The sequence below is a fragment of the Hypanus sabinus genome, chromosome 6 (assembly GCF_030144855.1).
Source record: "Hypanus sabinus isolate sHypSab1 chromosome 6, sHypSab1.hap1, whole genome shotgun sequence".
In the NCBI taxonomy this organism is placed as follows: domain Eukaryota; kingdom Metazoa; phylum Chordata; class Chondrichthyes; order Myliobatiformes; family Dasyatidae; genus Hypanus; species Hypanus sabinus.
The window spans coordinates 110138318-110164771 of NC_082711.1; the positions used below are offsets into that span (position 1 = coordinate 110138318).

The 26454-nt window shown below is 46.5% G+C and overlaps 1 protein-coding gene across 1 annotated transcript in view; it reads left to right on the forward strand.

The window, feature by feature from the left end:
• Positions 1–2413: 2413 nt before the first annotated feature.
• zgc:153675 (uncharacterized protein LOC768179 homolog) overlaps positions 2414–26454 on the forward strand; it is a 37740-nt gene continuing 13699 nt past the window's right edge. The window contains exon 1 of the mRNA XM_059972725.1: positions 2414–2585. Within this exon, the coding sequence (XP_059828708.1) occupies positions 2577–2585 (9 nt within the window). The 5' untranslated portion in view covers positions 2414–2576. The remainder of the gene's footprint in view (positions 2586–26454) is intronic.

Consider the following 26454-nt stretch of genomic DNA (forward strand, 5'->3'; position numbering starts at 1 on the left):
GAGGTGTACCACTTAGGCCACCTGCAGGGATAAGTGCCTGGAGGAGATTAGTGGGGAGAGATGAATGGACAAGGGAATTGTGGAGTGATCCCTGCGGAAGGTGGAGAGATGGGGGGAGGTCAAGATATGCTTAATGGATCTCTTTGGAGGTGGCAGAAGTAGAGGACGATGATGTGTTGGATGCGGAGGCTGTTGGGGTGGTAAGTAAGAACAAGGAGGACTACATCCCGATTATGATGGTGGGAAGATAGGGTGAGTGTTGTTGTTTGGGAAATAGAAGAAATGCGGGTGAGGGCAGCACCAATAGCAGAGGGAGAGAACCCTGTTCTTTAAAGGAGGAGGACATCTCCAGATCCTGGAATAGAAAGTCACAGAAGTGAAGGAACTGAGATGAGAGAATAGAACTTTTGCAGGAGATAAGATGGGGACAGGTATAGTCAAAATAACTACAGGAATCAGTATGTTTATAAAAGATTTCAGTTGCCAGTTTGTCTCCTGATATGGAGACAGATGATTGATAAAGTGGAGAGAGTTGTCAGAAATGGACCTCGTGGATTTAAGGTCAGGGTGGAAATTACAGGCAAAATTGATGAAATTGACAAGATCAGCTTGGGTGCATGAAGCAGCACCAATGCAGTCGTCAGTTTAGCAGAGGAGGAGTTGGGGAGTATAACCGCGTAAAGATTCGAACATGGACTGTTCTACATCGCCGACGAAGAGGCAGGCTTAACTTGGGCCCACGGCTGACCCTCGGGTTTGGAGGAAGAAGAACATAGCATAAGAACATAAGAAATAGGAGCAGGAGGTGGCCATCTGGCCCATTGAGCCTGCTCCGCCATTCAATAAGATCACAGCTGATCTGGCCATGGACTCATCTCCACCGACCTGCCTTTTCCCCACAACCATGAGGAGCCAAAGGAAAAATTGTTGAGTGTGAGAACCAGTTCTGCCAGACAGAGAGGTGGTGGAGGGGTATTGGTTGGTTCTTCTGTCAGGAGTAAGTGGGGAGCTTTGAGGCCTTCTTGATGGGGGTAGAAGTGTATAGGGACTGGACATCCATGGTGAAAATGAGGTGGTCAGGGCCAGGGAATTGGAAGTTAGTGAGGGGATCGAAAATATGAGAAGTGTCGCGGATATAGGTGGGAAGGTGCTGATCCGAGGGGGATCAAATGGAATCGAGGTGTGAGGACACAGTTTCAGTAAGGCAGAAGCAGGCAGCAACAATAGGCCTACCCGGACAGTCCAGTTTGTGGCAAGTAGAAGCGAGCAGTACAGGGTAAGAGAGCTATGAGTTTGGTGGCAGTGGCTGGGAGTTCTCCAGAGCGGATGAGGTCAGTGATGGTGTGGAGTGGAGAAACTAGCAGAATGGCCAAATTCTGCTTCCTCGTATTCTGGTCTTCTATTAAAAGTGGACCCTGAGTAAAGGATTAATAATAATTGTAGGAAGTCCCCTGTAGTTACAGGAGTTCTCCATGAGCATTGTATCTTTGCAACATGTGAAGGACGGCTGTGGTCAATTGGATGTAGATTAGCTGTGGCAGCAAAATTGAGCCATTTGACCCATCGAGTCTGCTCCAACATGGCTGATTTATTATCCATCTCAAACCCATTCTCCTGCCTTTCACACCCTTATTAATCAAGAACCTATGATTTCCATTTTAAATATACCCGGCACAACATCCATGGCAATGAATTCCACCGATTCACCGCCCTCTGATAAAGAAATTGCTCCTTGTCTCTGTTCTAAAGGGACGTCGCTGTACTCTCTAAACTCCCGACTGCAGGAAACGTCCTCTCCACGTCCACTCTCCCTGGACCTTTTCAATATTCGATAGGTTTTTAAAAATGAGATTCCCCCACCCCCAATCTTCCAAACGCCAACGATTACAGGCCTATAGGCATTAAACCCTACTCAAACATTAACCTTTTCATTCCCGGGATCATTCTCGTGACTCTCACCATGCCTGCACATTCCTTTTCTTAGATAAGCGGCCCAAAACTGCTCATAATACCCCGGTACACCAATGCCTTATACAGCCTCAGCATCACAACCTTGTATTTTTTTTAGTATTCTAGTCCCCTCGAAATGAGTTCTAACACTGCAGTTGTCTCGCTTACCACCGACTCAACCTGCACATTTAACCTTTAGGAGAATCCTGCACGTGGACTCCGACCTCTTCTCCAGCGGGAACCTCTCAACTGTGAACACAAAGTACACCGCAGATGCTGTGGTCGGATCCACACGTACAACAGGCTGTGACGCCTCAGCTTCAGACGCTAATTTCCCCCCCGTTACTCCTCCTTCCACTGACAGCTGTGCAGTGACAATTAACTGTCGTTTTGGCAGTTCCCCCCTCTCCTGCGTTGTAGTTGACGCCACGTCCGGTTGAGTGTGTGTATGTGTGGAGTGGGGCGGAGCGCCACGTCGGCAGCGGAGAACCAGGAGCCGTGAGCCGTGAGCCGTGAGCCGCAGAGTCCCCGAGCGGGTCGGTACCGTGCAGACGGCGGACTGCTTGAGCCCCGCCGAGCCCGGGAGCTGCGTGTTCACCGGCCGCGGAGCAGAGGGCGACCCAAGAATGGTGAAGGTATCACAGGCGTCTTTATCTTCTGTTATTGTCAGGGGAACGTCTTTATCTTCTGTTATTGTCACAGGAAAGTAAGACACAACTTTTTTGTTTTGTTTTTTTTTTGTTTAAAGCAAAGATCTATTTAAAAATCTGAAATATTTAAACTGAGTGGACATGCCTGTCTATTGCGCTTCAAAAAGGAGCGAGAGAATTGATGTTAAAGTAAGATCCCAAAACTGTTTTGAAATCTGCAGTGAAAATATACTATTTACTCTTAAGTAGACGTGCATATTTATTCTTGACGCTGTTCCCCCAAAGAGAGAGAGAGAATTAATATATTACCCGAAATAAACGTTCCAGGAGCGGATGATCTGCACGAAGACCGCGGTGTAGTTTGGAGGAGAGGGGAAGAGAAGGTCTTAGCCTCTTTTGCACGGTACTGACACGAGGTAAAAAGTGGCACGATTGTGCTCCACGGCTTTCTTTGCTCAGCTGCGTGGTGTGTGAGCAGAAAAACAGTCCAAAGTTGTGGAAGTTTATGTGTAACGTTACACCGGGTTCGCGTTTGCCCCTTCCAGTTAGTTAAGCGGGCTGCTCGGTGACAAGTCAGTGAGCGCCATGTCACCAAGGTCCGCCGAAGGTCGGCTCTGATATGTTGAGCCCCATGCAGCGAAGGTCCCCTTCATCTCCAGCCCTGGTGTATGGAATTGCATTCGACCTACTGCGTATTGTATTCAATTCGCGAGGACTAGAATATGAGAGCAAGGATATGATGCTGAGGTTTATAAGGCATTGGACAGACTGCGCTAGGAGTATTGTGAGCAGTACTGGGTCCCTTATCTAAGAACAGATGTGCTGGCGTTGGGGAGGGTCCAGAGGAGGTTCTGGAGAATGATCCCAGGAAGTAAAGGGTTAACATGAGCTTTTGCTGGCTCTGCCCCTGTAGTCACTGGGGTTTAAAGAATGAGGGAGGATCTCATTGAAACCTGTTGAATATTGAAAGGCCCAGAGAGAGTGAATGTGGAGATGTTTCCATAAGTGGGTGAGTCTAGGACCAGATGGCACAACCTCGGATTAGAGGGGCATTCATTTAGAACGGAGGCAAGGAGGAAATGTCCTTATCCAGAGAGTGGTGGCTGTGCGATTCATTGCCACAGTGGGCTGTGGAGGCCTGGTCATTGGATGTATTTAGGGCAGAGGTTGATAGGTTCCTGATTAGTCAGTATGTCAAAGGTTCTGGGCAGGAGAATGGGGTTGAGAGGGATAATAAATCAGCCAGGATGGAATGGGGTGGCAGACTCGATGGGCCGAGTGGTCTGACTCCGCTCCTACGGTATGACCTTAAGTCTTGCATCTCCTGGTCTTCATCTTGTTCAGCCACACAGTTATCTTCACAATTTGAGTTCCTGACAACACCGCCCAGCTTGCCCTGGGATCTCAGTATCTTGTATCTCCTTGCAGCACAGGTGGAGGCCATTTGGCCCATCGTGTTGCAGAACATTCTGTAAGACACAGGAACAGAATAAGTCCATTCGACCATCGAGTGTGTTCCACCATTCCATCATGGCCGATTTATTATCCCTCAGCCCCATTCTCCTGCCCAGAACCTTCTGCCTTCTTCCTGCAACCTTTGAAGCCCTGACTAATCAATAACCTATCGACACTGTGATTTAAATGTACCCAATAACTTGGCCTCCACAGCCATCTTTGGGAATGAATTCCAAACATTCCCCACCCTCTGGCTAAAGAAATACTTACCCCTCTCTGCTGTAAAGGGACACTGTGCCCTCCAGTCCTAGAGTCCCCCTCTGTATGAAACATAAGTGCATGTTGATGGGACTGGTTGGACACAGAGTAGATGGGCTGTATGGCCTGTTTCTGTGCTGTGGTGCTCTATGACTCTTACTGCATATTGGAAAGGTTAGATAGAGTGGGTGTGGAGAGGCTGGGGGAGTCTAGGACCAGGGGGGACAGTGGCAGATTAGAGAAGTGACCCTTTAGAGCAGAGATGAGGAGGAATTTCTTTAGCCAGAAGGTGCTGACCTGTGGAATTCATCCAAGTCATTTAAAGCAGAGCTCGATGGGTTCTGGAATAGTCAGGGCGTCAAAGGTTACAAATGAGAAGGCAGGGGAATGGGGTTAAGAGGGATAATAAATTGGCAGTTCAACAGACATGATGGGATGAATGGCCCAATGGTGCGACAATCTCTTATGGTCTGAGTTATGGTTTGGTCAAGCATCATGGCAATCATTTCCATTCAGGTGTGGCATCTGAAAGGGAGAGGAGGAGAGAGTTTAGGAGGGTGCTGGACCCTGGGGAGAGGGAACAGGAGGGCCCAGGACCCTGGGAAGGTGTATCGGGAGGGTCTCCAGACCTTGGGGAGGGGAATCGGCATGGGGCCAGGCCCTGGGGAGGGGTATTGGGAGGGTCTCTGGGTCCTGGGGAGGGGTATCGGGAGGGTCTCCGGGCCCTGGGGAGGGGTATCGGGAGGGTCTCCGGGCCCTGGGAGGGGTAGCGGGTGGCAGGCCCTGGGAGGGGTATCGGGAGGGTCTCCGGGCCCTGGGAGGGGTATCAGGAGGGTCTCCAGGCTGGGTTGGGTGAATGGACTGTTGTCTGTGCTCATTAACTGTCTCTCTGATTCTAAAGGGTTAATATAAATGTTCCACTGTGGTGGGCAGGGCATCTCTCTAGGAATAGTAGTCATATGCCGGCTATAGTACAATAACACGTTCAGTAATAGCAGCAGCTCTGAGGGAGAAAACAATTTTTTTCCAAGTCTTGAGGTGTCTCAGCCTGAAACATCGACTGTTTATTCCTCCCTGACCTGACCAGCATTTTGTGTCTGTTACTCTGGATCACCAGCATCTGCAGAATCTCTTGTGTGCCTGGGATTATATCTGTTTTCCTCTTTAAAACTTGCCCTCCCCTCCTCCTTCCACCACAGCCCCCATTTCACTTTAAGCTGTTCCCTTGAACAAAGGAACATTGAACAGTACACCCCATTGTTTTGCCGACCTTTCAACCTACTCCAAGATCAACCTAATCCTTCCCTCTTACAGAACTCTCCATTTTCCTATCATCCTTGCACCTATCTAAGGGTTAACTGAACATCCTGAATGTAGCTGCCTTTACCATCACCCCTGGCAGGACATTCTATACACCCACCACTCTGTGTATCAAGAAAAAACTACCCCTGACATCCCCCCTAAATTTTCAATAATCACCTCAAAATCAGGTGGACAGTGACCATCCACTCTTATGTACACCTCTATCGAGTCACCTCTCACCCTCCTTCACTCTAAATAGAAAAGCCCTGGCTCACTTAACCCATGCTCATTAGACACTCTCCCTAATCCAGGCAACATCCTTTAAATCTCCTCCGAGCCCTCTCTAAAGCCTCCACGATGAAGTTATTCTCCAGGTGGAGGAGCAACACCTCATATTCTGTATGGGGAGCCTCCAACCTGGTGGCATGAACATTGATTTCTCCGTACCCTCTCTCTTCATCCATTCCCCACTCTGTCCTCCTGACCTCTGCACCTATCACCTCCCTCTGGGTCCTTTCCTCCTTCCCTTTCTCCTCTGGTCCTCCTCTCCTGTGAGATTCCTTCTCCGACTCTTTACCTTTCCCACCCTTCCAGCTATCCACCTACCTTTTTTATTCTGGCATCTTACTCCTTCCTTCTCAGTCCCGATGAAGGGTCTCAGCCTGAGATGTTGACTGTTTATTCCTCTCCGTAGATGCTGCCAGGCCTGCTGAGTTCCTCCAGCATTAGTGTGTGTATTCCCTTCCAAGTACTGAATAATGTGGAACTAAACCGAGCCATTGGCAAATGAATCTTGTTATCCGGGTTATAGTAAGACACACCCAGCTTGATTTATATTGTATTTAACTTGGCCATTGGAATTCCATTTTGCAAGGTTGCAGCAGTTATCTCATTGTGTCCCATCCCTTAACCCTGTCTACCACAGAGAGAAAGCAAAGGTGTGCTCTTGATAAATACCGTGCCCCAGTTGTGGGTGGGTGAATGTTTCCTCGACAATGCAATATGCTTACAAAAAAAAGTTGCACAAGCACAAGAAATACTCAAATATTTTACAGCTCCTTCAGTGAACAGAACTATTATTGGTCGTAAACACAGGAGATCCTGCAGATGCTGGAAATCAAAGTAATACACACAAAATGTTGGAGGAACTCGGCAGGTCAGGCAGCGTCGATAAAAGTGAATAAACAGTCAACAGAGAAGCTGGGAGGTGACGGGTGGGAAAAGGTAAAAGGCTGAAGAGGAGAGTGGACCATGGGAGAAGGGGAAGGAGAAGGGATGACCGGGGGGGCGGGGGGGGGGGGTGAGGGGGGAACCAGAATGGGGAATGGACAAAAAGGGAGAGACGTTAACGCATGTTGGAGAAGCCGATGTTCATGTCATCAGTTTGGAGGTTACCAACCGTCCACTCCGATCAGATTTTTTTTCTTTTTCAGCCTGTAACCTCTCCTACCTTTCACCTCCCAGTGTCTTTGTGTCGTCCCCCCCACACACACACATACAACACCAGGCTTCACCTATCACCTTCTATCCTCCTTCCCCCTCCACCCGCCTTTTTATTCTGGATCCTTCCCTCTTCCGTTCCAGTCCTGATGAAAGGTGTTGGTCCGAAACATCCATTGTTTATTCCTCTCCACAGACACTGCCTGACCTGCTGAGTCCCTCCTGCATTTGGTGTGCATTAGTCTGGACTTCCAGCATCTGCAGAACCACTTGTGCCCCATTTCAGCCCCCTCCCCACCCACCCATCTTCCCCCCCTCACCTGCTTTCACCTATCACCTACCAGCTTGTACTCCTTCCTCTTTTACCCCTTCTTATTCTGGCTTCTTCCCCCTTCCTTTCTAGTCCAGATGAAGGTCTAGGGCAGAAACATCAACTGTTTATTCCATTGCCTGGCATGCTGAGTTCCTCATTGGTGGGGGGGGGGGGGTGTAATTATAATGAGTAGTGCAAAAAGACAGTAAAAATAAAATACTGGGGTAGTGTGTGTGGATTCATTGCCCATTCAGATGTCAGATGGCACAGGGTTAGAAGATGTTTCTAAAGTACTGAGTGTGTGTCTTCAGGCTCCTGTACCTCCTCTCTAATGATAGTAATGAGAAGAGGCATGTCCTGGGTGCTAAGGGCCCTTAATGATGGACGCTGCCTTTTCGAGGCATTGCCTTTTGAAGATGTCCTGGATGCTGGGCGGGCTAGTGCCCATGGTGAAGCTGACTGAGTTCACGACTTTCTGCAGCTTTTTCTGATCTTGTGCAGTGGCCCCTCGGTAGCAGACAGTGATGGAACCAGCTCTCTGTGGTACATTCAGGAGGGTTGGTGATGTAACCAGTTAGAATGCTCTCTGTGGTATATCCAGGAGGGTGGTGGGGGAAGGTAATTTCAGCCTCGGGGACCTGTTCAGGTGTAAAAATGAATTAAACTTCATTAATTATGTGGCTGATCCCCCAAAGGTTTGAGAATGAGCGGTACGTTTTTGCAAGCAAGCCAGCAAGTCCCATTTCTGGGGTATTTTTAGTTCTTCATGCTATGGGAATTACTGTGCCTGCTGTGAACCATAATCTTAATTCTCCTGCTATAATTTTGTTTGGAAAGAAAGAGACACATTTTGATCAGCCAATTGTACCAGAGCTTGAGGGATGTAGTTTATGTCAGATTTAATGCAATGGCTGTTTTGCTGTGTAGAATATCATTGACCTGGAGCCGGGCTTAAACTCCGAAGGGCAGGACTCTTAGCAGTGTGATGAAACAGAGGGGTCAGGGTCCATGTACATAGATCTCTGAAAGTTACTGTGGAAGTAGATAGGCTGGTTAAGGGGTGGGGTATGGTGTGCTGGCCTTCATCAGTCAGGGGACTGAATTTAAGAGCTGTGAAGCAATGTTGCAGCTCTATAGAACCCTGGTTAGACTACACTAGGAGTATTGTGTTCTGTTCAGGGTCTGTACTGTGCAGTACTGTTCTATATATCTTTAACTGCCAAGACCCTAAAATAAAATTCCCTCTGGACTGAGTCAGGGGGAGTGATCTAATGTTTATGGGATGGGCTGGGGGGGGGGGGGTGGTGTGGCTGAGCATTCAGAACACATGTTTTGAAACTTTCTCAAACACTTTACGTCCACTTACAATTATTATCGAGGTGTATGTATGTGTCACCAATATGCAACCCTGAGAACCAGCACAACAGGATGGACAAACAACTGATGTGCAAGTACAAGTAAATAAATAAACAAGCAATAAATATCAAGAACATGAGATGAAGGGTCCTTGAAGGTGAGTCCATAGGTTGTGGGAACGGTTCAGTGATGGGGTGAGGGAAGATGAGTGAAATTATTCCTTCTTGCTCAAGAGTCTGATTGAGGGGGTGACAACAGTTCCTGAACCTGGTGGTTTGGGTCCTGAGGCTCCAGTACCGCTTCCCTTTCTTTCTTTTCCTGCAAATGCCGACGTAAATGGATCTCAAAGTCCATTTACTATCAAAGTATGTATACCATGTACAATCTTGAGATTCCTTTTCTTGCGGGCATCCTCAGGATCCATGAGAAACCACACACAACGAAGGCAGAGTCCCTGAGCGTGAGTCTGGAGGCTGTGGAATCAGTTCAGCGCTGAGGCGAGTGAAGCCCGATTGTTGTGGGGCAACAGCTGTTCGGAAACCAGGTGGCCTGGGAGTCAAGACTCCTGGACCCTCCACCCGAGGGTGGTGCTGAGAAGGGAGAGGGATGGGTCAAAGGCAGGCAAGTGGCTCCTGTGCAGGTGGGCGACCTTGGCTGGCTTGGAGTGTGGGGCTGAGCACCAATTGGTTCTCTGCTGTTGGCCCTCGATGCTCTAATCTGTCTGAAGTCCGTCCCAGCAAACTCTCTTCGGGCAAAACGCCAACCACTTCAACATGCCGTACCCGAGAGTCAAGTTCGCCGACTCCTTCAGGAGATGGTAAAGTTGCTAGTTTGATTCGGTGGTTGAGAAGTGCATTTCTTCACGGCAAGTTGCAGGCTGCAGCTCAGAAGAACATTCACTGGTTTTGTGAGCTGCTGCAAAATGTTGCCGTAGGTCACCAGCACCTTGATACACTTGAGCTATGCAATAGGTGACATTAACAAGCTTTGGTAATGAATTTACTTTGAACTTTGACTTTACCACCTGCTAGAAGGGCCAGAAGTCCAAAATCTCTTCCACCTGGAACAACTTCTCATCCCAAAATTCCATAGGATGTCCACACTGTTTGATTTCTTCTGCATTACCTGCACCTTTGTGCAATTATTGTTTTAATTTCTATCCACATTGAAGTTTGGATTTGCCTCAGCTGCTCTGAATTTGCAATCTTCCTTTGCCTGGGCTGAGATTTTAATCAGGTGACCTAATGGCCGGATTTTGCCCAGTTTGTTAATGGAATCATCAGGACAGTACACAGCTCAACTCATGTAAGGAATCTAAACCTGTCAATGGTGCCTGCATCGTGATAAGAATGGGTCTATTCTCCCGGCTATAAATGGGGGAGGATGGCTGTTAGTCTCGGTCATGGGTTCTTCTTATGAAAGAACTTTATAACACGACAGCACAGAAACAAGCTGTTCAATCCATCTAGTTCATGCCAAGCTATTAATCTGCTGAGCCCCATTGACCTGCACCCATTCCATAGCTCTCCCAAGCTTCTCTTAAGTACAGAAACCAACCCTGCAACCACCACTTCCAACGGCAGCTTGTTCCACACTCTCATCACCCTCTGAATGAAGAGGCTCCCAACCAGTTCCCCTCAAATATTCCATCTTTCACCCTTAACCCATTCTCCTACACTCCAGAGAATGAAGTCCTAACCTACTCAACCTTTCCCGATAACTGAGCTCCTCAAGTCTCAGCAACATCCTTGTAATTTCTTTCCTTTAAAAGTTTTGTTCTTAGTGTAGAATACACCTTAGTTAATCTATTTTGAATCTCTCTAATGATTTCTTACATAAGATATTTTAGATAGGGCATTTAAATTGTTTTGGTGATTTCAGCACAAAATTTAGTCTAATTTTACATTCTTCTCCGCACACACGACGCCTTGCAATTTCACAAAGGGAGCCTCTTCCAGCGGTAATAACTGTTGGCAGTTTCTGCCCCTTAACTCCCCTTAGACTGTTGTCTCACTCCCGTGAAGCGTTAGACATAATTAAAGGCAGCTTGTTGCAGTGATTTAGGTGGAAAATTGGCATGGTTTACAGCTCACATGTAGCTTGGGAGACAACTTTGTTCAACACCTCCACTCCAATTGCCAAAAGTGAAATTTTCTGGTGCCCAACAACTTTAATTCCCATCCCTATTCCCGTTTTGACTAGAGAAGCAACACATCGTATTCTGTTTGGGTAACCTCAAACCTGAAGGCGTGAACATCAATTTCTCCTTCTGGTATTTTTTCTCTCCCCCCACCACCCCTTCCCTCTTCTATTCTCCACTCTGGCCTCGTACCTCTTCTATTCTCCACTCTGGCCTCGTACCTCTTCTATTCTCCACTCTGGCCTCGTACCTCTTCTATTCTCCACTCTGGCCTCGTACCTCTTCTATTCTCCACTCTGGCCTCATACCTCTTCTATCCTCCACTCTGGCCTCGTACCTCTTCTCCTCACCCGCTTATCAGCTCCCGTTGATGCTCCTCGTTCTTCCCTTTCTCCCATGTTCCACTCTCCTCTCCTATCAGATTCCTTCCTGTCCAGCCCTTTACATTTCCCACCCACCTGGCTTCAGCTTTTAGCTTCTAACTATCCTCCTTCCCTTCCCCTCCCCAACATCTTCCTATTCTGGTGTCTTCCCCCTTCCTTTCCAGTCCTGATGAAGAGTCTCACCCTGAAGTGTTGACTGTATTTTAATTTCCATAGGTGCTGCCTGACCTGCTGAGTTCCTGCATCATTTTGTGTGTGTTGCTCATTCCAGTGTCTGTAGGAATGCATTCCCCACCATTGTGCTAAATATCGATATGATGACATATGTGAATTTCAATTCCCTTTATCTCGGTGGTGATAGGGGCCCCAGAACCGCTCACCAACTACCGTCTGACTACTGCCCGATAAAGCCTCAGCATTCCATCCTTGCTTTTATATTCTAGTCCACTCGAAATGAATACTATCATTGCATTTGCCTTCCTCACCAGTGACTCGTCCTGCAAGTTAATCTTCAGGGTGTTCTGCACAAGGACTCCCAAGTCCCTTTGCACCTCTGATTCCTGAATTTTCTCCCTGTTGAGAAAATAGATATGCTACATCTTCTATCCTGAGCATGCAGCTCCTTGTGTTTGTGTGTGTGTGTACAACCCCGTATGTTTGTGAATGTTGTGTACACCTCTGTGTGTTTGTGACTGTGCACACTGCCGTGTGTGTGTGAGTGCATACACGCGTGCCCTTCCACGTATCTGTGAATGCATCAGAATTCCAAACTGAAATGGTTGCGTGGCGGTGGCCACGGTTTTATTTGGCAGGTTGTTGAGCAAGGATCACAGATTTCTTGCACCACTCGATTGCTTATCAAAGATAAAAGTTGCCCTTTGAGTTCAAACATTGCGCGGCTGCTGATCAAAAAGTAATCGAATTAAGTAATTTAGAGCAATAGGCATGCCAGGCAGGATAGTTGAAGGCTCCTCTTGCAGGCTGTAGGAAGCCAGGAAGACCTCCAGTGTCCCTGATGACTACAACTGCAACAAGTACATCCCGCTGAAGCTTCTAACAGCCTCTGTTAAGGAGTTGGAGCTGGAAATGGATGGACTCCATCATTTGGGAGGCTGAGGGGTTGATAGACAGGACATTCAGGGAGGTAGTTACACCCAAGGTGCAGGACACAGGAGACTCGGTGAGTGTCAGGAGAAGGAAGGGGGATTGGCAGCCAGTGTTGAGTACCCCATTGACTTTTCCCCTCAACAATGGGTAGACTGCTTTGGATACTGTTGTGGGGTGTGGTGAACTAGCAGAAGAAAGCTACAGCGGTTAGGCCTCTGGCTCACTAGGGGAACAGACCAGAGGTTCTGTAGACGAGAATGAGATTCCCAGATGGTATGTTACCTCCCGGGTGCCAGGGTCAGGAACGTCTCAGATTGAGTCCATGGCATTCTTAGGTTGGGAGGGTGAGGGTGAGAGGTTGTGGTCTGTAGAAGTAGCAATGACATAGGTAGGAGTGACGAAGTCCTGCAAGTTAGTTCAGGGAGTTAGGTGCTAAGTTAAAGGACAGGCCTGCCAGGGTTGTGATCTCAAGATTGCTACTTGTGCTACATGCTAGTGAGACCAGGAATAGGATGATGATACAGTTTAACACTTGGATAAGGAGATGACAATGGAGGGAAGGCTTCAGAGTTTTTGATCATTGGAGTCTCTTCCACGGACCGTGGGACCTGTACAGAATGGGATGAATTGCATCTGAACTGAGGGGATCTAATATCCTAGCAGGAAGGTTTGCTGGATGGGGAGGGGTATTAAACTCGAATTGTGAGGGAATGGGAATCAGAGTGCCAGAATGGATAGTGAGTGGTTGTGGAGGAAGATGATGTTAAGGTTACATACAAAGTCAGGAATGGAAAGGTTGAGCATGGTGGGATAATGTTCTAAGCCGTGTTTATTTCAAAGCGAGTATTGTCGGAAAGGCAGAGGAGCTCAGGCACGTGAAGTTATGATATTGTAGCCATTAGTGGGACTTGGTTGCAGGAGGAGCTGCAATGGCAGCTTGGTATTCTGGGGTTCTGTTGTTTCAGACACGATAGAGTCGGAGGGGATAAAGGGGGAGTGGTGGCATTACTACTCAGGAAAATGTCAGACAGGACAGACTAGACAGCTCATCTAGCGAGGGCTTATGGGTGGAACTGAGGAATGAGAAAGGCACCAGGTTAAAGAGATTTACTATAGACCATTTAATAGGCCGCAGGATTTAGAGGAGCAAATTTATCAAGAGGTTGGAGATGATTTTAACTTATTGACTGGGACTCCCATACTGTAAAAGGGCTGGATGGGATAGAGTTTGGCAAATGTGTTCAGGAAAGTTTCCTTAATCAATAGATAGAAGTCCCAACTAGAGAGAGTACAAGTCTAGATCTCCAATAAGGGAATGAGACAGGGCAGGTGACAGATTTTAGTGTGGGGGGGCACTTTGTCTCTAGTGATCATAATGCCATTAATTTCAGGGTAATTATGGAAAAGGATAGGCCTGGTCCTTCGGTCGAGATTCTAAGTTGGAGAAGAGCCATTTTGACAGTATCAGAAAGATCTGGCAAGATGCCTACTCTGGCAATTGTGGATTGTTTTCTGGCAAAGGTGTACTTGGTAAGTGGGAGGCTTTCGAGAGTGAAATTTTAAAAGTACAGAGTTTGTGTGTTCCTGTCACAGTAGAAGGATAACCAGTTTGGGAAACCTTTATTTTGAAGAGATGTTGAGGCCCTGGTTAAGGAAGAGGAGGGACTGCTGGATTGTTCCTGTCCAAACCCCCTGTCTGTATCCCTTCCCTTCTCCTTCCTATAATTTTAAAAAAAGAAAAATTAAAAAAAAAAGAAATGCAAGAGAACACTTAAGAAAGAAATCAGGAGGGCTAAAAGAAGGCATGAGGTTGCTCTGGCAGACAAGGGAAGAAGGGATTCTACAAATCTATTAAGACCAAAAGGATTTCAAAGGACAAAATTAGAAGATTAGAGTGGTAATTTATGTGTGGAGCCAGAAGAGATGGGGGAGATCTTAAATGGATTACCTATATCTGTACTTACTTGGGAGATGGACTCATATTCTACGGAGGTGATGTCATGGACACTATACAGTCTACAGAGAAGGAGGTGTTTGCTGTCTTAAGGCAAATCAGGGTTCCCTCAGACCCTGTAGGATGCTCGTGCAGAAATTGCAGGGATTCTAGCAGAGATATTTAAAAAGTGACAGGTGAGGTGCCAAAGAATTGGGAGGTTAGCTATTGTTGACACTAAGAATAAACTGGGAAATTACAGGCTGCTGAACCTGATATCAGTAGTGGAAAAAGTTATTGAAAGGTATTCCAAGGGACCAGATGGATTTGGATAGATACAGACTGATTAGGGCAAGTCCGCATTGCTGTATGCATTTTGCTTTAGGAGGTGTCTAACCAATCTTGTAGATTTTTTTGAGGAAGTTAGTTGGTGAAGGCAAGCCAGTGGATGTTGTCTATCCAGACTTCAGCAAAGGTCCAACGTGGGCGTTTGCTCGAGAAGGTTCTGTTGCGTGACATTCAAGATGAGCTAATAAATTGGATTAGATATTAGCTTTGTGGGAGAAGCCAGAGAATGGTTACAGATGGTTGCCTCTCTGACAGGAGGCCTATGACTAATGGAGTGTTGCTGGGTCCACTGTGGTTTGTCATCTGTATCAATGACCGGGATGATAACATGGAAAACTGGATCAACCAATTTGAAGATGACACCAGGATTGGGAATGTAGTGGACCACAGAGAGGAAGACTGTCAATGATTGCAGGAGGTTCTGGACCAAATGGAAAAATAGGTTGAATAATGGCAGATGGAATTTAATGCAGACTAGTAGGACCAACCATGTCTTGTACAGTGAATGAAAGAGTAACCGAGGAATGTGGTAGAACAGAGGGATCTGGGAAAATGTACAAAGATGTTACTGGGACTTGAGTTATAAGGAAAGTTTGAATAGGTTAGGACTTTATTCCCAAGAATGTAGAAGATTGAGAGGAGATTTGATAGAGGTATACAAAATGACGAGGAGTATAGATAGGATACGTGCAAGCAGGCTTTTTACCACGGGTTAAGGGTAAAACGTGAAATATTAAAGGGGAACACTCAGTGGTGAGACTGGAATGAACTGCTTGTGCAAGTGGTAGATGGGGGTTTGATTTCAACGCTTGAGAGAAATTTCAATAGGTGCCTGGATGGGAGGGTTATGGAGGGCTGTGGGTCGATGGGACCAGGCAGATTAATGGCTCGCCACTGATTGGATGGGCTGAAGGGCCTGTTTCTGTGCTGTAGTGTTCTATGACTCTAACCCTTGCTGTTCAAGTATTGTTGAGCCCGAGTTCCCATTTTCACGTCTGAATGGCTGGCAGATGACTAAGTCCAGGACATTCATTGGTGTAACATGGTAGCACAGTGACGAGCGTAACGTGTTACAGTGAGTGATCTGGGTTCAATTGGCACTGCTATATTTAAGGAGTCTGTACTTTCTCCCTCTGACCCTGTGGATTTCCTCAGGGGGGCTCCGGTTTCCTCCCACAGTCCTAAGAGGTATGGGTCAGGGTTAATGAGTTGTGGGCATGCTATGTCATTGCCTGAATCGTGGCGACACTTATAGGCTGCCCCTTCAACCTGCAGTGGTCATTGACTTGTGAACTGTGAAGCTAATCTTTAATCTTCAAGATTGTTTAATGTCATTTCCAGTACAAGTGTAAAGGAGAATGAAATGATTGTTACTCCAGATCCGATGCACCGCAAAAGATAAAGAACACAATAATAAAAAAAACACAATAAATATAATTACATAAGGTGGCTTACATCCATTGATTGTATGTCCATAACATGATGCTAGACATAGGAGTGTTTGTACATAAGGTGACTGATAAGAAATGAAGTGGTGGTGATTGGGGTATGGAGGGTGGGGTTAGTGGGTAGAGGTGTTAATCAGCCTTACTGCTTGGGGAAAGTAACTTTCTTTGAGTCTGGAGACCCTGTCGTTGATGCTCTGTAGCCTCCTCCCTGATGGGAGTGGGACAAGCAGTCCATGAGCAGGGTGGGTGGGATCCTTCATGGTTACTGGCCCTTTTCTGGCACCTTTCTGTGAATATTTATGTCCTTGATGGTGGGTGGGCTGGTACTGGTGATGCATTGGGCAGTTTTGACTACCCGCTATGGAACATCCCTGTCTGCTGCGGTGCAGTTTCCGTATCATAGAAGTGATGCTTTCTACTGTGCATCTGTCGAAAGACATGCAAAGTCTAGCTCTCTCCAGCCTCATCAGAACATTGATGCATCAGCGAGCTTTCCTGATTGTGTGAAGTCAGCCACTCCGAGACAGACTTGAGCTCATCAAAAAGATTAAAGATTAGATTAGGGATGGTGAGCTGTGGACATGCTCTGTTGGCACTGGAAGTGTGACCTTCGTAGGGCCGAGTTATGGAGGGGGTCTGGGGAAGAGGGACGGCTGGTGAAAGCAGGAGCCTGTGGGGGTGCCATCAGGAAGAAGATACAGGAGTCTAGGCATTCGCACCACCATGTTGAGCAGTGGTTATTGCCCCTCAGTCATCAGGCTATTGAACCAGAGGGGATAACTTCACTCATCTCAATGCTGAGCTTATTTCACAACCCATGGACTTGCTTTCAAAGGCCCTTCATCTCATGTCCTCAGTATTTATTGTTTTGTTTTTCTTTTTGTATTTGCACAGTTTTTATTGCACATTGGGTATGGCTTGCATTGATTCTGTGTCAGTTCGCTCTATTATGAATGCCTGCAAGAAAATGAATCTCGGTTGAATATGGTGGCATACAGTACTGTGCAAAGTCTTAGATACATGTAAAAAATCTGTGAAGATGTTTTGAAAACTAATGAATTGAAGCTTTTAAATATCAAAAAACTTACTATAAAGAGCAGTAAACAGTTTAAAAAAAACTAATTTGAATCAATATTTGGTGTGACCTCCCTTTGCCTTTAAAACTGCATCAATTCTCTTAGGTATACTGTGGTGCAGTTTTATAAGAAAATTGTTCCAAGCATCCTGGAGAACTTGCCACAGTTCTTCCTGCAGGCTCTGGTGTCTCTCCGGGAGATTCCAGACAGTGTTGATGATGTTGAGATCAGGGCTGTGTGGAGGCCAGACCGTGTGAAACAAGGTAAAGGGTGCCTAAGACTCTTGCACAGTACTGTGTATGTACTTGGATAATAAATTAACTTTGAATTTTGATCGGTAAGCTATGGAACCTGGTTCTCTAACTCCCTCTGCAATTGAATCCTTGACTTCTTAACCAGAAGACCACAATCTGTGTGGATTGATATTAATATCTCCTCCTTGCTGGCAATCAACACTGGTGCAGCTCAGGAATGTGTGCTTAGCCCACTGTTCTGCTGTCGCTGTACCCAATCACCGTGGCTCGATATAGCTCAAATGCCGTCTATAAACTCGCTGATGATACAACCATTATTGGCAGAAGCTCAGATGGAGATGAGAAGGTGTACGGGAGTGAGATATACCTGCTGGTTGAGTGGTGTCGCAGCAACAACCTTGCACTTAATGTCAGTAAGACCAAAGAGCTGATTGTGGACTTCAGAAAGGGTAAGATGAGAGAACACATACCAATCCTCATAGAGGGATCAGAAGTGGAGAGAGTGAGCAGTTTCAAGTTCCTGGCTGTCAAAATCTTTTGTCTTGGTCCCAACATGTGGATTCAGTTATAAAGAAGGCAAGACAGCAGCTATATTTCATTAGGAGTTTGAGGAGCTTTGACTTGTCATCTTAAGTCACTCAAAACCTCTATAGATGTACTGTGGAGAGCGTTCTGACAGGCTGCATTACTGTCTGGTATGGGGGTGTAGGGGGGCTACTACACAGGATTGAGAAAAGCTACAGAAAGATGTAAAATTAGTCAGCTCCATCTTGGTTACTGGCCTCTGCAGCATCCAAGACATCTTCAAAAAGGCGGTGTCCATCATTAAGGACCTCCACCACCCAGACATGCCCTCTTCTCATTGTCACCATCAGGAAGGAGATACAGAAGCCTGAGGGCACACACTCAGTGATTCAGGACCATCTTCTTGCCCTCTGCTGTCTGATTCCTAAGTGTACATTGAACCCATGAACAGTACCTCACTTTTATTATTTCTGTTTTTGCACTATTTTTAAGCTAACTGTATTTAGTATATATATATATACTTTTACTTTTTTCCCCCGTGTATTATCATGTACTGCTACCACTAAGTTAACAGATTTCATGACTTATGCTGGTGATATAAAACCTGATTCAGATCATTGCTACATTGCTGTGGTTGGCAGTGGTGATCAGGGTTGGAAACATTGGGGAGACACATTAGTAAAGCAGTTAGTGCAATCGCTTTATAGTTCCAGTGAACACCGACTGGGATTCGATTTCCTTCACTTCCCTTTCCTACAAGGGGTTTGTACGTTCTCCCCATGACCGCCTGGGTTTCCTCCGAAATTCCAAAGATGTACGATTTAGGGTCCTTAAGTTACGGGCATGCTGTGTGGGTGCTAGAGGCAAGATGACACTTACAGGCATGTCCTCGGACTGTATTGGACGTTGACATAAGCAGCACATTCACTGTTCGTTTCCTTGTTAGATGCACTGTCTAATCTAGGCAGCTTCGTGGTAAATCTCTGCACCCTCTCTAAATCCTCCACATCCTTGACAGCATCATCTTTGTTAGCTCCAACCTATAAAACACTGTTGGGGTTTTAGGAGTAGCATTTGAATTTGCAGCAAATGCCTGCCAAGTAGCTAAAAATTCAGCCACACCGATGACACCTTTGCTACTGCTGTTTGCTTCCAGTTATTTGGACACTGGGAGTGTGCTCCCGGATTCAGAAGCTCCTAGGTAATGTTTTGCCGGAGGGAGGTATTGTATGCAAAGCAGTTGGAGAGTTACCTGGCAGGTTTTCATTAGAGCAATGAATTTCCCAGTGGCCAACCATTTTAGTTCCTATTCCCATTCCCTTTCTGACATCAAACAACACACACAAAATGCTGGTGGAATGCAGCAGGCCAGGCAGCATCTATAGAGAGAAGCACTGTCGACGTTTCGGGCCGAGACCCTTCGTCAGGACCCTTTCTGACATGTTGATCCATGGCCTTCTCTTCTGCCACAACGAGGACACTCTCAGGATGGAGGAGCAACACCTCGGATTCCATCTAGGTAGCCTCCAACCTGATGGCATGAGCATTGGTTTCTCCAACTTCCAGTAAGTTGATTTTACCCTCCTCCTTCCCTCTTGTATTCCCCACTCTGACTTCTTAATTAACTCCTTACCTGCCTATCCCCTCCCCCTGGTGCTCTCCTTCAACCCTTTCTTCCATGATCCACTCTCCTCTCATCAGATTCCTTCCTCACCAGGCCTTTACCTTTCCCACCCAACTGACTTCACCCATCACCTCTAGCTTGTCCTCCTTCCCTCCCCCAACTCCCACCCCACCTTTTTATTCTGGTATCTTCCCTGTTCCTTCCTTTCCAGTCCTGAAGAAGGTTTTCAGCCCAAAATGTCGACTGTTTACTCTTTTTTTCCCCCATAGACGCTGCCTGACCTGCTGAGTTCCTCCAGTGTTTTGTGTGAGTTGCTCTGGATTTCCAGCATCTGTAGAACCTCTTGTGTTCACAATTGATCAGCTCCCATACCCTACGGGCTTTAGATCAGTGGAGTCCTAATCAGATTTAGATGTATTTATCAGATGTACTTCAAAGTGTATGGTGAAATGCTTTGTTTGTTTTAACAACCAACACACCAACGATGAGCTGGGACAGCCGCAAGTGTTGCCATACACTCGGTTTCAGATTCATATTGCATGAACACACAGCGAAACGTGTTGTTTGCCCTAACAGCCAACACAACCTAAGGATGTGCTGGGGGTAGCCCACAAATGTAGCCACGTACTCCGGCACCAACGTAGCGTACCCACAATGCTCGGCAGAGCAACACGACAGAACACAGCAAAGCAACGACAGCAAAACGAACGAGAAAGTCTGCAGTTGTTGGAAATCCAAGTAGTGCACATGAAATGCTGCAGGAACTCAGCAGGCCAGGCAGCGTCTATGAAACAGAGTACAGTCGATGTTTCGGGCAGGATGCAACAAAACAAACCATGTTTCCTCCCTCCCACCCACCCATACTCATTCACTCTCAATCAATCTCCTTTGACTCTCTGATCTCCCCTGTGCATGGGTGGTCTCTGACTTTAATGCAGATAGCTTGGCTTGTTGTTCATTGTTCGCGTGTTTATAGCTACTTCTAAGCAATTCTACTGTGGTTTTCTACCAAGCAGTTTCTATCCACTTGGTTCAACCACAATAACGGTGCTTGTCTACTTGAAGATATTTTTCAGGTATATGCTTTGCCATCTGATTTTTGAACAGTCTCTCAACAACCAAATTACTTTGCTCTCTTTTTGCACAATTTATCTTTTATATTTCTTATTATAATGGTGGAGCTTCCCCCTTCCCCTTCCCTGTTTTTCCATTTCCTCCTCTCACCCCTTCTTTCTCCTCACCTGCCCATCTCCTCCCCCGGCTCCCTTTCTCCTCCCATTTCTCCCAAGACGCACCCCTCTTCTGTCAGATTCCTCCTTCAGCCTTCTATCACCTCACAGCTTCTCATCTCACGCCCCCTCACCTGACCTCACCTGCCGGCTTGTCCTCCTTCCCCTCCCCCTACGTACTTCCTTCTGGCTTTTTCCCCTTTCCTTTCCAGTCCTGATGAAGGGTCTCAGCCCAAAACGTTGACCTTCCCTCCATTGCGGTCTGACCTGATGAGTTCCTCCGGTATTTTGTGTGTGTTGTTCCACGGCATTATCACTGGGGTATGTCGTGAAATTTCTTGTTCTGTGCAAGACATAAAAGTTCCAACAGGTTACAAAAATAAATAGTTTATAAGAGGAATACAAGGTAGTGTTCATCGATTCATTGTCCATTCAGAAATCTGATGGCAGAGGGGAGGAAGCTGTGTCTTCAGGCTCCTGTACCCCCTCCCTGGTGGTAGGGGTGCTGAGTGATGAGGGTCTTTAATAATGGATACCACTTTTTGAGGCATCGCCTTTTGAAGATGTCCTGAACGCTGGGAGGCTTGTGTCCGTGATGGAGCTGACTGAGTTTCCAATCCTCTAAAGCTTTTTCTGATGCTGTGCAGTGGCCCCGCCATACCAGGCAGTGATGTAATCAGAATGATCTCCAGAATTCTGTTGTCAGAACTGGAGAAATGTGATGACTGAAGTGATTAGCAGGGCTGTTGGTGTTTATTTGGCAGTGGGGGGGGGGGGGGGGGGGGTGTACCTAACTGAGGTGTATAAAATTGAAGGATCCAGAGACAGTAGATGGGAAGGGGATGGTGATTAAGTTCTGGCCTAACTCACAGAGTTCTGGACCACTGATCACACTGTATCATCTAAATTTGTCTCGCTAGACAGCAAATTTTTTCGGGAGTGTTGCTTCCTCCGAAATTGTGTTTGCTTATGATGGAGCACTTCAAGCTGAACACAAATATAATTTCAGAGTTCTTCTATCGCATAGGTATTTGGAGAGACGAGAAATTAACTTTTATTGAATATAATGCGTTTAATTGCATAACTGTTGACGCTTGGTGCAATAGTTCAGCTAAGCTATAAATGTGTTGTTGATTTTCATTTGCTCTCAGTGCCTGAGGCTTCTCGCTTTAAGTGTCCAACAATAATCAGCCAGCATTAATGGATTCCAGTTGCCCTGATACCGTTTCTCCATGACAGCGATGTCCTGGTAAAATTTTTCACTGTGCTCGTCACTGAGAGCACCAAGAATTGCAGGGAAGAAGTCGAAACGGGAGTGTAGAAAATTCATCTTTGGAGACATGTTGCACTTCATGGTTTCGTATGCTTGAAGCTGCACATAATTTGTTGCTCTGCAGTTGCCAAGAAAGTTTTCAACAACATCCTTGAATGCCTTCCATGCAATTTTCTACATTCCCACCAGAAGTTCTTTGAATTGCCTGTCATTGATGACCTGTTTGATTTCTGGACCAATAAAAATTCAGTCCTTAATCTTGGCATCAGCTATTCTGGGAAGCATCTGTCTCACATATCAAAATCCTTAGTGGAAACTAAGTTTTTCTAAAAACCTGTCCAACCTTACAGCATCTGCCCTGCCTAAGCATGCCCAGGCACACCAGGGCAGGATGGAAAACTTTTCAGCTTGCATTGCGGGCACCAGTTTAATTGACTTGAATTTTGAATTGAAATAACAAATATAGACATAAAAAAAGAGTTGGTGAAGGGGAAAATTTCATGGTGATTTTCACGATCAGCTCGAAATCTGTAAGATACACCCAGAAGTGTTTAGGAACAAAATTGTTGTCCAGTGTTTTACAGTAAAGATAACCATGAAACTACTAAGCTGTCGAGTTCACTAATGCCTTCAGGGAGGAAGTGGGTCACTCCTACCTGGTCTGGTCTGTGTGTGTATAATGGCAAACCCATCACTCCTACTGAGGCCTAGACCGCCGACAGTAGCTCGCCAGAGCCCTGTGTCCTGGAACCAGTCTTTCACCTTGTCCTCAGGTGTAACCCATCTTCTTGGTGCTTTCCTCCTCTCCCAGGGTGAGATCTTTGGAGCTGGTGTTCGCGTTACTGTAGCACTGGGTATTCGCGGGATATGGGTTGCTAGCCCCATGTCCAACTCGCCACCTTTCACAGCCGGGCTTAGAACTGTCCATGGTGGAGTTTTAAAGGTGGGGGGGGGGTGGTTTATTGAGGAATGGGTGGGGGGGTTACAAATGTGCTATAAATCCATAATGACCCGCCTGAACGAATGATGGCAACGGGAAGAGTCAATAGCTATTGAAAACAGGGTTTCCTGTTCATAATGGGTCAAAGGAATTGTGGGGAGAAACTATTTGTTTTTATGTTGTAGGTTATTTTTATTTTATAGAAACACAGCCTGGAACGGGCTCTTCGATCCATAGCAGAGGTCAGGGCCTAGGCGGCTGTTTTTCAGAATTCTGCCATTCAAGTCTACTCTGCTATTCAAGCTGATGCATTTTATTTAGAGATACAGCACGATAACCGGCCAGAGAGCCCGCAGCGCTCTATTACACCCACGTGGCCAATCAACTTACTAACCCGCACGACTTTGGAGGTGGCATTGAAGTGCCAGATGACATTGCCCATGATGTGCATCCCCAGAAACTTGGAGCTCCTGCCTCTTTCCACAGAGGAGCCATATATGTGCGGTTGTATACTGTATGTGTGCCTGTTTAGTCCAGTTTAAGTGGACGTGTCGTCACCTGTCATGTAAAACCCCATCCTATGTGATTCAGGCTATGGTGACTTGCCCAGTTGACCTAATAGTGTATGGAATCGTCAGAAATGGATTTATTATCATATATTGTGAAATCTGATGTATTGAGGTAGCAGTATGGAGCAGTCCATAAAATGTACCATAATTTACCATTTTAAAAAAATCTTCCCCCTCCTCTCATTAGGTACACCTGCTTGTTAATGCCAATATCCAACCAGCCAATCGTGTGGCAGCAACTCAGTGCATGAAAGCATGCAGACATGGTCAGGAGGTTGTTGTTCAGACCAAACACGAGAACGGAGGTGAAATGTGATCTAGTTGACTTTCACTGTGGGATGTTTGTTGGTAGCAGACATGCGTATCTGAGAACCTGCTGATCTCAGCAGCAGAATTAGGCCCTTCAGCCCATTAAGTCCGCTCCATCATTTCATCATGGCTGACTTATACCTTGGAGTTTTCACACACCCAACAATGGTGCAAGAAACAAAGGAAACTTCCTTTGGGCAAAGATGCCTTGTTACTGAGAGAGGTCAGAGGAGAATTGCCAGACTGGTTCAAGCTGACAGTACCTCAAAGAGCCACACTTTATAACAGTAGTTGGCAGAAGGGCATCTGTATGTGTGTGTAAATACACAGATGTGCTTCTGATTGAGATGTATAATCTTTTTTTAAATAGAGAGGAAGTATAGCCATATGGTGTTCCTGGCTTCATTGTCCATTCTGATGGAACTGTTCCTGAAACGTTGAGTGTGTGTCCTCAGGCTCCTTCCTGATGGTAGTAATGAGAAGAGGGCACTGGGTGATAGGGTCCTTCATGAAGGATTCTGCCTCATCTCCTTTTGAAGGTGCCCTCAGTACTAGGGAGGCTAGTGCTTATGAAGGAGCTGGCTGAGTTTAAAAGTTTCTGCAGCTTCTGCCGATCCTGTACAGTGGCCCCTCCACACCAGATGGTGATGCAATCAGTTAGAATGCTCTCCAAGCTACATCTGGAGAAACTTGCAAGTGTCTTTGGTGACATGCCAATTCTCCACAAACTCCTGCAGCTAGCAGCATGTCTTCCTCCCTCGGATGGATCGTTAGTGCCCGTTAATGTTCGTTAAGTGGAATAGGGAGGCTGGTGATTTTAATTTAAGATGTAGCAGGTGTTCAGTGTGAAAGGTGAGAGGAAATGTGAATAATGTGGGATGACCTTGAGGTTGCTCAGGGCACAGCTGTAACGATGACATTAGGCACAAGAACGTTCCCCACACCCCACCAAGAGACCTGGTCTTACCCAGAGCTGAGCAGCGTTCTGCACATTCTCATGTGTTGGCACGTGATGGGGATATTCAGTGCAGTTTCAGCAGTATATCTCCCCTCTTGGGTCTTTGTTCTCTGGTGTGTGACTCTCTTAAATGTGCAACACGCAAGATTCATCCATGGTGGGATTTTACACCTCACTGGAGTTCTAATTCCTCACAGAGAGGAAAAAAACAGGCTTTGCTAATTTTGTTTCCCCCCGATGCCAGGCTGATTGAAGAACCAACATTCAAACTACGTCCTTTGTCCACACTGAGATCGCTCACCTCGTGTGACCTTAATCACTTGTCTCTGAGACACTGGTCAGGCCGCCACCACCCCCAATGCCCACCTGGTTTTTTTTTGGCACCTTATCTAAGAAAAGGTGTGTTGGCATTGGAGAGGGTCTGGAGGAGGTTCACAGAATTATCCTGGGAATAAAAGGGTTGATGTGTTTGGAGCGTTTGATGACTCTGGGCCTGTACTCGGAATTTAGAAGGATGTGAAGGGACCTGTGAAATGTTGGCAGGCCGTGAAAGAGTGGATGTCGGGAGGATGTTTCCGATAGTGGGTGAGTCCAAGACCAGAGGGTGCAGCCATTGGAGGTGGGCCCATTTAGGGTGAGCGGAAGAGGTGGCCGGAGGAGAGGAAAGAAAGGGTGGCAGTTGACTGGGGTAGTGGGGGGGTGGGGAGTACTTTTCCCAAAAAGGCTATTGCAAGAAAGCAACACCCATCATCGAGGACTCCCACCACCCAGGTCATCCTGTCTTCTCGCTGCTGCCATCAGGAGGAAGGTACAGGAGACTCAGGACCCACACCACCAGTTCAGGAATGGTTACTACCCATCAGGATTCTGAAGTGGTGTGCATAACTTCACTCACCTCAACACCGAACTGATTCACTTTCAAGGACTCTACAACTCACGTCTCAGTATTTTTTATTTACTTGTCTATTTATTTCTTGTATTTTCAGTTTGTTGTATGTTCAGTTTGTTTCAGTTCAGTTGTCCGTCAATCCATTTTTTGTGTGGCTTTTCATCAATTCTGTTGTATTTCTTTGTCCTACTGTGAATACCCACAAGAAAATGAATCCCAAGGTTGCATATGGTGATGTATACAAACTTTGAAATTAAGTTTACTTTGAACTTTGAAACTGGAGAATTAGGTGAAGGGTTGTAGATGACCCAGGCAGGATGTACGGTGTTGTTCAGCTAGTTTTCGTCAAACTCCTGGCAGTGCCAGAGATGGAGGGGGGATACAGGTGGGAAAGGGGAGGGGAATGGAAGTGACTGGTAACTGGAGCCCCAGAAGGTCATGATGAACGGAGTGCAGATACTGGATGCCTGCAGTGCCATTATGATCCACGACCGATCCACCCAGCCAGAGGGGGGGAAGAGGTGGCTAAGTCCTCGTGAGATGCTGTAAACTTGCAGTAAGCTGAAGGAACAGGGGATGTTTCGAGTTAGACTATAATGCAAAGGAACTCTTGAACATTTTCCCTCCACAGCTGTCTAGCAGTGAATTCCACACATTCACCACCCTCGGACTAAATAAATTTCTCCGTTTCTTTGAACTCCTGCGAGTACAGTACCGAGACAACA